General features: G+C 33.3%; 1 protein-coding gene across 9 annotated transcripts in view; it reads left to right on the top strand.

Moving 5' to 3' along the window:
• The window catches only part of LOC138703123 (ATP-binding cassette sub-family G member 1-like), a 166,912-nt gene that overhangs the window by 52,505 nt on the left and 99,375 nt on the right, over window positions 1-15,032 (top strand). For 6 of the 9 annotated variants that reach the window (XM_069830725.1, XM_069830723.1, XM_069830724.1 and 3 more), the window contains exons 2-5: window positions 4,520-4,649; window positions 9,791-9,980; window positions 11,349-11,494; window positions 12,891-13,129. In XM_069830725.1, coding sequence (XP_069686826.1) covers window positions 4,520-4,649; window positions 9,791-9,980; window positions 11,349-11,494; window positions 12,891-13,129 — 705 coding nt within the window. The remainder of the gene's footprint in view (window positions 1-4,519; window positions 4,650-9,790; window positions 9,981-11,348; window positions 11,495-12,890; window positions 13,130-15,032) is intronic. The other 3 variants (XM_069830728.1, XM_069830726.1, XM_069830721.1) reach the window with 2 other exon arrangements.

Genomic DNA, 15,032 nt, shown 5'->3' with positions numbered 1-15,032 from the left:
CGAAATTTTTCTGGTAATTTTCGATTTTCCGAAAATAATTGGTCCTAACATATATAATTAACAACCCTGAAACCGAAAATCGCTTTTTGAAATTTTTGTTCGTATGTCTGTCTGTCTGTATGTTTGTTACCTTTTCACGCGATAATGCCTGAACGGATTTCGATGAAAATTGGGATGTAAATTAAGTTCGTTGTAACTTAGATTTTAGGCTATATGGCATTCAAAATACATTATTTAAAAGGGGGGTTATAAGAGGGCCTGAATTAAATAAATCGAAATATCTCGCTTATTATTGATTTTTGTGAAAAATGTTACATGACAAAAGTTTCTTTAAAAATAATTTTCGATAAGTTTTATTCCTTGAAACATTTTGATAGGACTGATATTTAACGAGATAAATGAGTTTTAAAATTAAAATAACTGCCATCTAAGCCCGTGTAATGAATTAAAAAACAAATGACTTCGTCTATAAGGGGCCTTGGACAGCAACAATCGAAAGCTATGAAAGATAGCCTACAGAGAATGTTTCTGTGTTTGTATGAAGTAATATCGGAAGCTAAATTAACCGATTTGTATAATTAATTATTATCACTCCACCAACGTCCAGAGCCAGCGGCGGCTCTGTGAGGTCTGAGGCAGGATGTTCCACTTGTCAGCGTCGGTTTCATAAATGCCACCCTGAACACCTGTCGACTTGGACAATCATCGCATAGTATGTGAGGCATATAATTGGCTAAAGTATGTCTCAGCGTAAGGACGAATCCATCTCTCGAAAAGCCAAGCCAAAGTCCACCTCGTGTTAATCGGTTTGGAAAAACTCCATAAAATAATAATTATGTTAAACCTTGCGACAGGTAATGAACCAAATCCTTAATAGTTTATTTGCAATTAATTTCACATGCTGTTGTGAAAACAGGATTGCCAGATAAAAGAAATGAAACCGTCGTACTAACTTATGAAAAATGTCGTATTTCAGCATAAAATCGTCGTACATATCTCACTTTACTATTTTTATAGATTGTGCGTACGGACATATTTCAATAAAATATATCAACATATGATTGATTATTATTTATTCCGTCAATATGGCTTAAGCAAAGAATTACATATGAAAGAAAAACATATGAAAGAAAAACATATGAAAGAAAACTATTGATGTATTACATCCTATTCTATCTTGATACTAACGTTTTCGCCCCTAGTGGGGCATCTTCAAGATAGAAGTATCATCTAAAATCAATTACAAACAAGTTTTACATTTGAAAATGCCATGACTAGAATAAAATGGTGACAATATTATCCATACCAACATTAAATGTCCTGTCAAAATGTTAAAAAAAAAATTTAATTTAAAACAATGTGAATTTACATAGTTATATAAAGTAGATCCCTTGTTTGGATATCTCAAATATATTGTTGTCAATAAGGTGATGATCAAAATAAAATCAATAAAAATACTAAAAATATACAGAATTAAAACCTTATACAATTAAACTAGCCGTACCCGTGCGCTCCGCTGCACCTGTTAGAAATAAATCTATACTAATAATAAATCTGTAGCCGAAATTTTTCTGGTAATTTTCGATTTTCCAAAAATAATTGGTCCTGACATATATAATTAACCACCCTGAAACCGAAAATCGCTTTTTTGACATTTTTGTTTGTATGTCTGTCTGTCTGTCTGTCGGTCTGTCTGTATGTTTGTTACCTTTTCACGCGATAATGGCTGAACGGATTTCGATGAAAATTGGAATATAAATTAAGTTCGTTGTAACTTAGATTTTAGGCTATATGGCATTCAAAATACGTTATTTAAAAAGGGTTTATAAGGGGGCCTGAATTAAATAAATCGAAATATCTCGCTTATTATTGATTTTTGTGAAAAATGTTACATAACAAAAGTTTCTTTAAAAATGATTTCTGATAAGTTTTATTCTTTGAAACATTTTGATAGGACTGATATTTAATGAGATAAATGAGTTTCAAAATTAAAATAACTGCCATCTAAGGCGGTGTATTGAAATAAAAAACAAATGACTTCGTCTATAAGGGGCCTTGAACACAACAATCGAAAGCTATGAAACATAGCCTACAGACAATGTTTCTGTGTTTGTATGAAGTAATATCGGAAGCTAAATTAACCGATTTGTATAATTAATTATTATTTCATCATTGGAAAGTGTAGTTTCTCTGGATGGACATAATGCTATAATGTTATTACAGTAACTTGTGAGTGAATTGAGGACAGGTAAGATTAAAATATCTACTTATGCACAGAAAACTTGATAGGTTATTCTGTATATTCATTTCCTGTATTTCTTAAAATAATATTTATGAACATATTCATTTTTATCTCAGAGAATTAACGAACAACGAGAATGTATTGATTTAGTATGCAGTAATAGTACGTTAGCTTAGTAATCCATTATTTTATAATTCAAATTTTAACTAAGCTCAATTGAATCGTGTTAAAATACATAAAATATATATGCAATAAATGCAATGCAAAAAAATTGGGTAATGAGCCAAGCAGATTATGTTGCGCTGTTGTAAAAGCTGTTCCTCCTGAGATTCAAGAGCTCCCACAACCAATTAAAAACTTTCTAATTCGAGTACATCCGTTATCAACACACTTTTTACATAATATAATATAATGTAATATAATATAATATAATATAATATAATATAATATAATATAATATAATATAATATAATATAATATAATATAATATAATATAAACATAATAATAAATCTGTAGCCAAAATTTTTCTGTTAATTTTAGCTTTTCCAAGAATAATTGGTAATAACAATTAATAACATGTTAAAGGAATTGTCATTGCACCAAATGAGTGGTCTCTGGATCAAAATGATCGCATTTTAATATTTTAAATAAAATTTAAATTAAGTAACATATTAAACGATTTATCCTTCTGTCAAACACGAATGTTCCCTGGATCAAACGTCCTATTTTAATTATGTAATTACTTTATATTTATTTCTAACGGGTGCAGCGGAGCGCACGGGTACGGCTAGTACTGTATAAAGTAATTACATAATTAAAATAGGACATTTGATCCAGGGAACATTCGTGTTTGATAGAAGGATAAATCGTTTAATATATTACTTAATTTAAATTGCATCCAAATAATTAAAATGCGATCATTTTGATCCAGAGACACTCATTTGGTGCAATGACAATTCCTTTAACATGTTTCTTAATTTTTATTACATGCAACCATAGTTTAATGAAGATTGACATCATTTAGATTTAATGTGTATATTTTATTTTACTTGTTATAGGTTTCCATTGAATTATGGTAATAACTTAATTTTAACCCTTGTTTTCTACGTATTCAGTAAATGGCGCTTGGCCCACTATGGTTCTGAATCCTTCAAATAACTTAAATTATATTATATAATATTACATATTATATTATATTATATTATATTATATTATATTATATTATATTATATTATATTATATTATATTATATTATATTATATTATATTATATTATATTATATATTATAATATATTATATTATATTACATCAGAAGTTACTGTAATAACATTATAGCATTATGTCCATCTAGAGAAACTACACTTTCCAATGGTGAAATAATAATTAATTATACAAATCGGTTAATTTAGCTTCCGATATTACTTCTACAAACATAGAAACATTCTCTGTAGGCTATGTTTAATAGCTTTCGATTGTTGCTGTCCAAGGCCCCTTATAGACGAAGTCATTTGTTATTTCATTGCACCGTCTTAGATGGCATTATTTTAATTTTAAAACTCATTTATCTAATTAAATATCAGTCCTATCAAAATTTTGTAAAGAATAAAACTTATCGGAAATCAGTTTTAAAAAAACCTTTGTTATGTAACACTTTTCACGAAAATCAATAATAAGCGAGATATTTCGATTTATTTAATTCAGGCCCCCTTATAACCCCCCTTTTAAATAATGTATTTTGAATGCCATATAGCCTAAAATCTAAGTTATAACGAACTTAATTTATATTCCAATTTTCATCGAAATGAGTTCAGTCATTATCGCGTGAAAAGGTAACAAACATACAGACAGACAGACAGACAGACATACAAACAAAAATTTCAAAAAAGCGATTTTCGGTTTCAGAGTGGTTAATTATATATGTTAGGACCAATTATTTTTGGAAAATAAAAAATTACCAGAAAAATTTCGGCTACAGATTTATTATTAGTATAGATATAGATTTTGTTAATTTCTCTAGAAAAATTATTGATTACTATGGTATTATCACAGTCTCGTGTATACAGTCACGAAGCTTGAGTTGTGAGGGTGCTAGGAACAATAGACTGTGCCGGTACTATTTCGCATTGTCTGTAATGAGGCGATATTAACGATTCTAGTGGTTAGCAACTATCTATGGATACATATTTACTAAGTATTGAGCTTCGTGACTGTATATACTAGACTGTGGTATTATAATGTAATGCTGCTTATAGTGTGTCTATTTTTCTTCTCTCTAGTAAAGTCATCAACACAGAAGCCAATATTGAGAAATGTTAAAGGGAAATTCAGTTCTGGACGTCTCACAGCCATCCTTGGGCCATCAGGGGCTGGAAAAACTACTTTATTAAATGCCTTGGCGGGGTTTAAGTAAGTGAATTAAGTTAACTGTAAATAAGGTATATCTATCTTTTATGTCTTTCTTCTTCTTCTTCTTCTTCTTCTTACTCTTCCTTCTGTTCGTCTTTTTTCGTACTTTAGCGGCTATTTATTTATTTACTTAGATCATTTTACTTTATTTTTATAGCATACTTTAGCCTATTATTTATAAATTAATAGTTTATATTTTACGACCTAAAGAGGAATAGATGTAGGTACAATAAAAGTATGTATTTAACCCTCAAACACAGAGGTGCGGTCTCTGAGACCGTCCCAAAATTTTTAGTGTGGAAATGAACCATTCCCATCACTACGAATGTGAACGCTTGTATACTTTCTGGTGGGAAGCCGATTGCGCAGTTCGCTTATTATTTCGTGTAATATTGGAGATATTACATATAGTAGGAGCTAAACACATCTCAAAGACGCAGCAGAAACGGCCGACAAGCTGAAGAAGAAATGGGCAGGACACATGATGCGACTCAATACGAACCGATGGACACACATCCTTACGACATGGGACCCAAGGATTGGCAAACGCAACATTGGAGGACAGAGGACAAGAAAAATCGAAAAATCGAAAGAGAATTGGGAGGACAAATTTAAAAGGTACGCAAAACGCGTCCTTGCAAGGGGTTGGGGGCTGTACAAAACTAAATATGTGAGCTCCAAGCCTGTTGGCCACTAGTCTCACTCCGGGTTACGCTGCTCCACTGAAGGAGCTCTAGAAAATTTTGAAGGGGAAGCCGAAATTGGACGTAACCTCTTAGGTACCACATACGCGAGGGGGACGGAGATTTGATCAAGTGATCACGGAACGGGGCGAGGAGGAGATGGCTGGTGTTTGCCGTTAGGATGGCAAGACGCTGTCATCTGTTGTTCGATGACAAGGCATGTGAAGGCCGTCGGAAGAAGCGCCGTGAAATCTAAATCTGCAATTTGGGAGGTCCCTGTCCTTTCAAATTGCGACTAATTGGTTGACCTCGTACATTTAATAGACAATTTATAGGTTCTGAACTAGGGCATATATATGGGGAAGGGCATATAGGTCCGTGGCCCATTTCTTATAGGGCTCATCCCGACATTTGTCTTACGCCTTAGGAAAACCACGGAATACCTTAGGTAGGATGAGTTGTCTCATATATAAGAGACTAGCCAATTTGGCTATTATGTAGGAGGTGATTGTTGTCATGAGCCTTGTTGAATCGTCTCAATTTAGAGACTAGCCATTTGGCTTTATGGTGACTCAATTACGAAGAGAGGGGAGAGATGTAATTATTAATTAATTTAGAGTAATTAGGGAGATTCATGGGGATATGAAAGCAGGTCCGTGGCCCATTTCTTTTAGGGCTCATCCCGACATTTGTCTTAGCGCCTTAGAAAAACCACGGAAAAACCTTAGGCAGGATGACAGAGGACAAGGTGGGCGGTCGAGCTTAGATAAAAATTCGGCCATCTATGGTCAAGAACAGCGAAAGACCGACAACAATGGAAGCTCATCACAAAGTGACTTGCAACCCAAGCAGTGGCTAGTGAACAGTGGACCCTTCAATTGTAAAATATTGTAAAAAATTGCAGAAAATTGTAAAAAATTGTAGAAAATTACTAAATTGCAAAATATTGTAAAATTTTGTAAAAATTGTAATTGTAACATTTTAAAATTTTGACTCGTTCCACATCTTAAAACAAAAGTGACCATCATTCCCGGAGTGGCTAACCGGGAACTGCTTGACAAGTCACCCTGCATAGTCAGGAGGCCCTGTCCTTCACGGGATTTCGTGGCTAATTCTTAATAAGGCTAGTGGTCTCGTAGACAGCACGTCTGTGTACCTGGACTGTTTTTCTCCGTTCTCGCAATGGATTCTACGCAAGGCTCTTCGCAAAAAGTTAGTGTTAGTGATGAAAACTTTGTCGAGACAGTGCTTGAGTGGACGGAGAATGAGTATAGTGAGGTTGACTCTGCAAGTGATCAAGATTTCGTTTTTGAGAGTGGCCTATTGAAAGTGTACTGTATATAAAATAGGTAGCGTTTATAATATTTAGGCCTATATTTTTCCTTTAATCCTCCAAGAAAGTCGACTGCTACTGGGAAGCCAGAGCCCGAATGTTTTTAATTACTTAATCCGTAGTTTTTTTTTCACCACTTTCTTGTTTTTCCCTCAGTCAATGATAGTAAATATCATGTACTAGCCATTAGACAAATAAATATTTTTGCTTTAAATATACCTACAGTATATTATTTCAGTTATTATTTCATTTAATCATTAAATATATATTATTCCGCAAATTTCATTGAAAACTAAATATTAATACATACCGGTACTGAGTTTTGATAGACATGTCTACTATATGCCTGCCCTGCTAAGCAAAAGTGCCGTATCTGCAGGAAAATTGAAAAATGGGATTTTCGCACTTTATAGGGTTTTGTACTGTCAGAAATTCATTGGACTAGGTAAAAATGCGGTATCTCCAATGACAAATTAAATATAAGCTTTTTATTTTGCCGTGTCTGCACAAAATCGCTAGATAAACTAAGCAAGACTGCAGTATGTCTCTCATGCTACGCAAAAGTGCGGTATGTGAGTTGCAGATACTGCATTGTTGCTTAGTACCAAGCATATACCGCGGACTTTCTTAGCATTGTCACACTCTTTTTATCCACATGCCGCTTTCTGCTTCAGTATGCACCTGTCAGTGTTATATTAAACAGCAGTCTGTGTTAAAAACAATTATAATTATGTCTACTTCTTCTAGATCCAAAGAATTAATGAAATTAGCTTTGGAAAAATGTTTTTTATCCAACATGATAGAAAATGAAAATGTTAATTCAAGTGTTGCAAGTCAACTTACGAATTCTAGCTTATCATGAAACATTCGCTTCAGTGGCAAAGAAATCTAAATTGAAACCTTTTGCATTTGTTTGGAATGAAGCTATTACAGGACGAAATAAGGAAAGTATTATAGGTACGTTTTACATGTTCCTGAAAGACACAGAGATGTCAAAATATGGTAATTTGGGTAGATAATTGTTCAAGCCAGAACAAGAACTGGTGTCTGTATTCTTTCTTGATCTTCATGGTGAATTCCAAGGAAATAGCTTCCCAAGAAATCAACCATTTCTATTTTGAACCAGGATACACATTTATTCTGCTTACAGTATTCAACACCAAGGTCAAAATGTCTCTCAAAAAGTAGAAAAGAACATACGACTTTGACGATTTTGTAGACGCTTGTCAAGATGAAAATAATGGAAAAATGGAACTAATAAAGATAGATCACACAAACTTCCACAAAGGAAAGATTCCACTGCCCATCAGAAAAAACCGCAAACTAACTACCTTACCTCAAGGAAATCGTTCATGTGAAATCAGTGAGAGGTAACTATGTATTGGAGTACAATACAACATATAATGAAACTGAAAGTTACAAAACTTTAGATTTCCTGCAAAAGATAACACAGAAAGGATATGGCATGCAATTCCTGAACATCTGAATAAGCCATGTGGATTTGATCTTGAGAAGAGAGATAGAAGTGAGAACACCTTGAAAGAAGGCATTCCAGAAAACAGACTTAAATTCTGGCGAGATTTACTAATAGGGCCTGCAGTAAATATTTTGTGCATACATATGTTTAAAGATTGATTATTATTAATAATAATATTACATTGTTAATACTATAATTTTGTTCATGACTTACATAAATTGTGATTTTTTGTCACTCATAATGTCATGTTGTGAAATAATTAGAAAGGATTTATCATATGTATTCAATTTTTGTTACTAATGGGTTTCTGCATTTGCTATTGCATATTATTTATGTAGCTTTATTAATTAAAATAGAGAATCGTCAACTTCAGAACTTCAACATAAGAGACGCCTAGAATCATAAGGACCTAAAGCACACTATGGTGAATTTGTATATTTTAGCATATATGCATGTTCTGATATATTTTAATAGATATTGTGGGATGTATAAGATTGTACCATGAACAAATCAAAACCTAACACATTAGAAATCTGAATAATAGTTTGAATATCATAAACTAATGTGAATTTTTCGATTCCGTATACTTTGGGCCCTTATGGTTCTGGATGCCTATTCTTTCATTTCTTAATTTTATGCAGATACCGCACTTCTCCTTAGCAGGGCGGCAACATATGGCATTTTGTAGTTAAGGCAGATATTTATATATTAAGTCATGCTGTGTTAAAGAGCAGTATCTGCAGTTTCTATTAAATGGCTGAATTAATATAATTTTTGTTTGTTTCAGTAATTTTGTAATGTCGTATATAGCTGGAAACCACATAAATTATGTAATCATACGTAAAAATCGAAAGGGGCTGTACAGAAAACTTTAAACTCATTTTTCTCGATACTTTGCTTTTTGTACATACGGCACTTAGCATTAGCAGGGCAGATGTATACTCGTGTATTTCCAAGCAGTAGTTGTCACGACATTGAGCATTTATAATTTTATAAATAAAATAATTATTGCAGTATAGTATGACATCTCTGCTTTTTAAATTAAGCGAAGGGATGTAAAAGAACACTACAAAAGTTCTTGTGCTGACAACAATACTAATACAATAGCGGTATCAGAGACTGCACCTCAGTGTTGATGGCATGTCTATTTTTGAGGGTAAAACTTTGTATTAATGCTAGACATATATTCAGAGATTATAATTTATTGGTTATTGAATGCGCTAGAAAATTTGAGCTCTGGACTTGTGGCCCTTAAACTCCATTCATATAGAGAAGAACGTAATTATTTCTAAACATTACAAATCAATAAATAGTTACTATTTACACATTTCTTTACGATAATTTAATATTACAATTATTGTAATATTAAATTTTCATCTCACTCTTATACCATGAATCATTGAGGAATTAGTTGAAATGTAGGTGATGCGGCACATATTAAAAGTAAATTTCGTTCAAATTGTTTTTTTTTCTCCATGGATATAATATTTTCTCCCATGGTAGTTAATCATGGGCGCAGTACTAGTTAATTTCATTACATTATTGTGCATATTATAATAATTAATTTTGTTTCACTTTATGTTATTTAACTGTATAGTATTGTAGTTAGTGATATATGAAGTAACAATTATTACTCTATGTGTTTCAGGATACATGGTGTATCTGGTTCTGTTAAAGTAAATGGAAAGGAGCGTGATGTTTCAAAATTCAGGAAGCTTTCATGTTACATAAAGCAGGATATTTGTATGCTGGCATTATTAACCACAAAGGAGACATTGATGTTTGCAGCAGATTTGAAATCGGATTCTAATATGTCAAAGGAACAAAAGAAAATAATTGTAAGTTCATTTTAATAACTTAACTAATCTATGTTGGCCACTAAGGAAAAAGAACCAAAGGAGAAAGATTCGATCCAGCACAGTGGGTTAAACTTCGGGGTAGTTCAAAGGTTAGAGTGCCCAGTGCGTAGAACTGGGAGACCGAGGTTCAATCCTTGGCGCTGGAGCGAAATTTTCTCCATTAATAACAGTTAATAACTAATAACTAATGCTTTTATTACGGCAGAATTCCCTTGTTGGTTTGTTAATTAGACTGTTTCCTTTAATCATGGAATTAGATAGTTTGTTTTAAAAAATACAGATAAAGCCTACTTAAAATAATAAAGAGTGGAAGAGTGGAATTGAAAATATTTGCCAGCATACGGTATATAAATTCTGTACTTCGGTATATCACATTAATATGATAAGTGTAAATAATCACTTAGTGATTAAAGACGGCGGATCCCGGCCACTTAGTCACTCGTAATGAGTGCACCTCTGCACATAGTGTGTTGGACATTGTGCCACTGTTACACATCTGTGACACAGTGTATGAGGGTTGGTCACCAAAGGGAAACTGAGAGGATTCAATCCAGCATCGGAACTGGAATCCGTGTGGCTTAATGGATAAAACGTCAGCATATAGAGCTGAAAACCTGGGTTCGAGTCCTGGTGCTCGAGAGAATTTTTCTACACTCCACCCATCCTTCATCATATGATAACGCAGAATTCCTGCACGAAAATATCATATGTACTTCTGTACATCATATTAATATCAAACAATTTAAGTAGTAATTTAAGATCACTAAGTTTATTATTGCCTATGATTTGTTGTCGAACACAAGAACGATTCTTCTTATAAGTCTTCCAATCATTATTCACACTTGTCTCTTTATTTCTACTATTAGGGCCTACTGGCCGAAAGAACAGATACACATTTTTTAATAACATCACTATAAAGAGTCACCTGGTTTGCTTGCGATACAATAACCTCATTTGTAGAATATACCGTAAAACGTTTTCCACAGGCTGCCCCATCTCACTCTGTAGACTCACTTCTTTATTAGAAGACACTTCAATTTTAGAATCATGAATTTCTTTGTTCGTATATGAGACACGACCTAGATTTTTGGGATGTGTAATATCAAGAGTAGAGAACAAGAGAATTATCAAGTAGCCTAGATATCTGTTGACTTTCTATGTCTAGCATACAAATCTTAATGTAAGAAATTATGAATTTTCTATGTGAAACCTCAGGCGTAAGTATAGATTGGTGGTTCACAAATAATTTAAGAAATATTTAATCATTCATATACTGAATTTCCGCCTACAATAATAGGCCTACAAATTCGTAGTAAACTAAATTTTTAGTTTTTGTTCCTATTTTAGATCAATGAGATAGTTGAAATTCTTGGGCTACAGAAAACAGTGGATACCCTTGTTCAAAAATTATCTGGAGGAGAGAAGAAGAGACTGTCCATTGGTTTGGAGCTACTCACAAATCCACCAATTATGTTCTTTGATGAACCTACAAGGTAAGTTAGTGAATAAAAGTGACAGAAGTTTGCTTAACAAATAGCATCAAATATGTTTCCACAATCTAAAATAGGGAAAAGGAACTGGCCAGCTTACCCCATTATCTCCTGGCCTAGTTGCCTCATGAGTTATGCCTTATTGGTGTTACTTATAAGGTTCAAACCTGTCTTCGGACAGTTGACTAAACAACAAACAACAATCTAAAATAAAAACAATTTATATACTGGTACCTATATTTTACATAGTTAAGTATCGTAAGCTTATTGAGTAGATTTCATTGTTTGTTTAGTCAACTCTCCGAAGACAGGTTTAAACCTTGTAAGTAGAGTCCTGAGTTTGGTTACTTTGATTATAAGTTAAGTGTACCGTACATCGTTCATACTAGCTTCGCTTGGTGCAGAGAGCAAATTGCGAGTCAACAGTTCATGATGAAGTTCTCTGCTTGTAGGCACCTAAATTACGCTTGCTCTCTACATTTTTCCCATACACTCATGCAATTGTTTTTAAATATAAAACTGATAAAAGGAAATGCTTTTCTTATAAATTATTTATATTGTTGAAACCACTGTCAAACTGCAGCAAAATTTTTGTTCACTTCAGACTAATTTTTCTAGCTGAAAACCTACTATTGAAAAATCCTCCGTTTTATGAAAATTTCTGCGCCTCTTCACGTTCATATACCCTGGACTGAACTTCTTTCTTTCGCGCACTAGACAGTAAATATTTTGAATCAAGGCGTGGTTCTTATATTTTTTGTAACACATAAGATAATATTGGATACCTAGAACACATCTGTGTTTAGATATGCAATACTAAATAGTAGGTAGGTAGAATAATTATTTATATTGTACTCATCTGTGGGTGAATGACTCAATAAATACTGTAGGCCTGCTTTTCCGTTACATAGCCTGTGGATCGATGTTATAATAATGTAAATGATTAAATTAAAGTGAATTAATATTAACATATAGATCTATGTAATCAGTTTTTAATAAACATATTTTATGTTTCATAGCCTATTTACATTTCTCCTCAAGTCAGTTTAAACAACAAATACCTTCTCTGACAAGTTCTTTAATTTAAGATTACTGAGAAAAACCTTACAAAGATATATCAGAAAAATTGATTGAAATCAATACTATACAATATCTGCTTTAATTAAGTCAAGTCAACACTTTTCTCATTTCTATTCACTTCAAAGTCACTTCGGAAAAGATTTCTACAAATAATATAGGCCTATTTGAAGCAAATTTGAAAAAAATTAAGGCACTTCATGGTTTATATATTTTTTTCAACATTAAATGCATTGTTTTCTTCTTTTCTTTGTAATGAGTTTTAGTTTCACTCTAAAATATTGTTATTAAACTTTCTGTTTGGACTTGACTAAATTTACAGTGGCCTGGATTGTGTATCAGCTCTACAAATTACCTCACATCTGAAATCTCTGGCTCAAGAAGGGAGAACAGTAGTGTGCACTATCCATCAGCCAAGTTCACAGCTTTTCGAGATGTTTGATGATGTCTACGTTTTATCAGAAGGACAATGTATTTACAATGGACCAAACGACAGTTTGATAAGGAACTTGGAAGAAGGAGGTTTTCATTGTCCCACCTTTTACAGCAGAGCAGATTTCGGTAAGCAAAAAGGATAGCTATAATTTATAATGAGAAATATAATAGTTGTTTTAGATATAATTCAGATAGTGTGTGCGTGTGCGTGTGCGCGTGCGCGCGCGTACGTGCGTGTTTTTTTTACAGTATATATTTCAACATGCCCCTTTACATAGGTTGTAATATTACATGTTTTGACATTTCTAGATAATTACATTTTTAAGATTGCAAATTTACCAGTTGCGTAATCAATAAATATATGTGTGATAAGATATACGATGAGAATAAAATTATAGTTAAATACCATTCCAAATTCTGACTCCTTACACCTTCCTACTTACAAACTTACAAATTACATTAGCATTATTAATTCAAGATTATAAGACCCTATGTTTCCCTAGTTACAATTTTAAATTACATTAGCAACAATAATTAAAGTATATATCACTCCCACATTTTCCTAGTTACAGATTTCAATTCAATAAGCAATAAACACACAAAAGGATAAAGATAATATACCAGTAAGTTACACAGATACATCAAAAGACATTAAGGACATGGACATAGTTCCACAGTATCAGTTTTACAAATTACACATACAATAGAATATAATCATCTTAAAATATAATTACAAATTACCAAACCCCACATAAGAATAGAAACACACTAAATTATAATAAAAAATTATCAAGACTTCACTTTCACTATCCTATTTACAAGTTTTGTAATTTCACTGTCAAGTTTGATGTTTCACAGAATTGTGAAGTCTATACTGCGGACGAAGGTCGAAAATATTTGGAGGTAGTTGGAGGCCAGTGCTTCGTACGTTGTAGGCCACTTGCCTCCTGCTTCTTGGATTTTTCTTATGACGTCGTTCCTTTGTCTGGTCACTATGCTACAATCAAATATTACGTGATTGACTGTTTGTTCCTGCTGTCTGCATGGGCATATGGGAGACACTATTATTCTAAATCTGTGGAGATATGCCCTCAGCTTCCCGTGTCCTGTTGTCATTGCTCTGAATTCCGGGGAAATGGGTACCTTTTGGCTCAACCTCCTCTTGACTGAGGGGAAAAAAGGCTTTGCTTATCCTTCCTTTCGTCGAATTGGACTGTGTGTGTGTGTGTGTGCGTGTGCGCGTGCGTGTGCGTGTGCGTGTGCGTGTGTGTGCGCGCGTGCGCTTTCAATGCCACCAAATGGCCCGACAATATATTTGATTTTGTTCTCAATATTCGAACATACGGTATTAATTCTTTGAAAATAATGTATTATGCTTCTAGAAACATCTTCACTGTTTCAATACAATATTTTATAAGTCAGAACTACATCCATCATGAGATTAAAAGGGGGGGATCTATTCTTTGGGGTACAGTCACCAAAGGCACTAAAGACATCGGAACCATCATTGTAAAACACATGTCTTGAGTTCATCTCCATTCAAGACACCACACTGGAATCGTGTTGTTTTCCATCCCTTGCCACAGATGGTTCAACAAGTTGTAACCCGAACTTCAAACATTTTATTGATGCAACAGCTTATATAAGCATTTTATTGATGTTATAATTTTAATTTTAATCATAATTACCAGATTGTATTTGTAACAGAAGTTTACAACTTGGTCAGTGCTTTTATTATGTCAGATTACACACGCACTAACTAATATATATGTATTCACGTATTCAAGGGCATAGTTTCTGAAGATGGCTCTGTCAAGCCGAAAAAGTTAAACTTAAATAAAATGTGTCAAATAACTTATGTTAATTGTTCCAAAGATAAGCGTAGACGGACCCTGTTTACCCTCATTTAATATACTGGTACTAGCTTACTGGTTCTCAATATGCCTTTTAAATTTAGTTCCAGCTTGTTAAAGTCGACAGCAATTGGGAAGGCGGTAGTCTGCTAGCGTTTGCGTCGAGAGAGACAGAT

Source organism: Periplaneta americana, chromosome 7, assembly GCF_040183065.1.
Source record: "Periplaneta americana isolate PAMFEO1 chromosome 7, P.americana_PAMFEO1_priV1, whole genome shotgun sequence".
Lineage (NCBI taxonomy): Eukaryota > Metazoa > Arthropoda > Insecta > Blattodea > Blattidae > Periplaneta > Periplaneta americana.
This window is presented reverse-complemented; position numbering and strand designations above follow the sequence as displayed.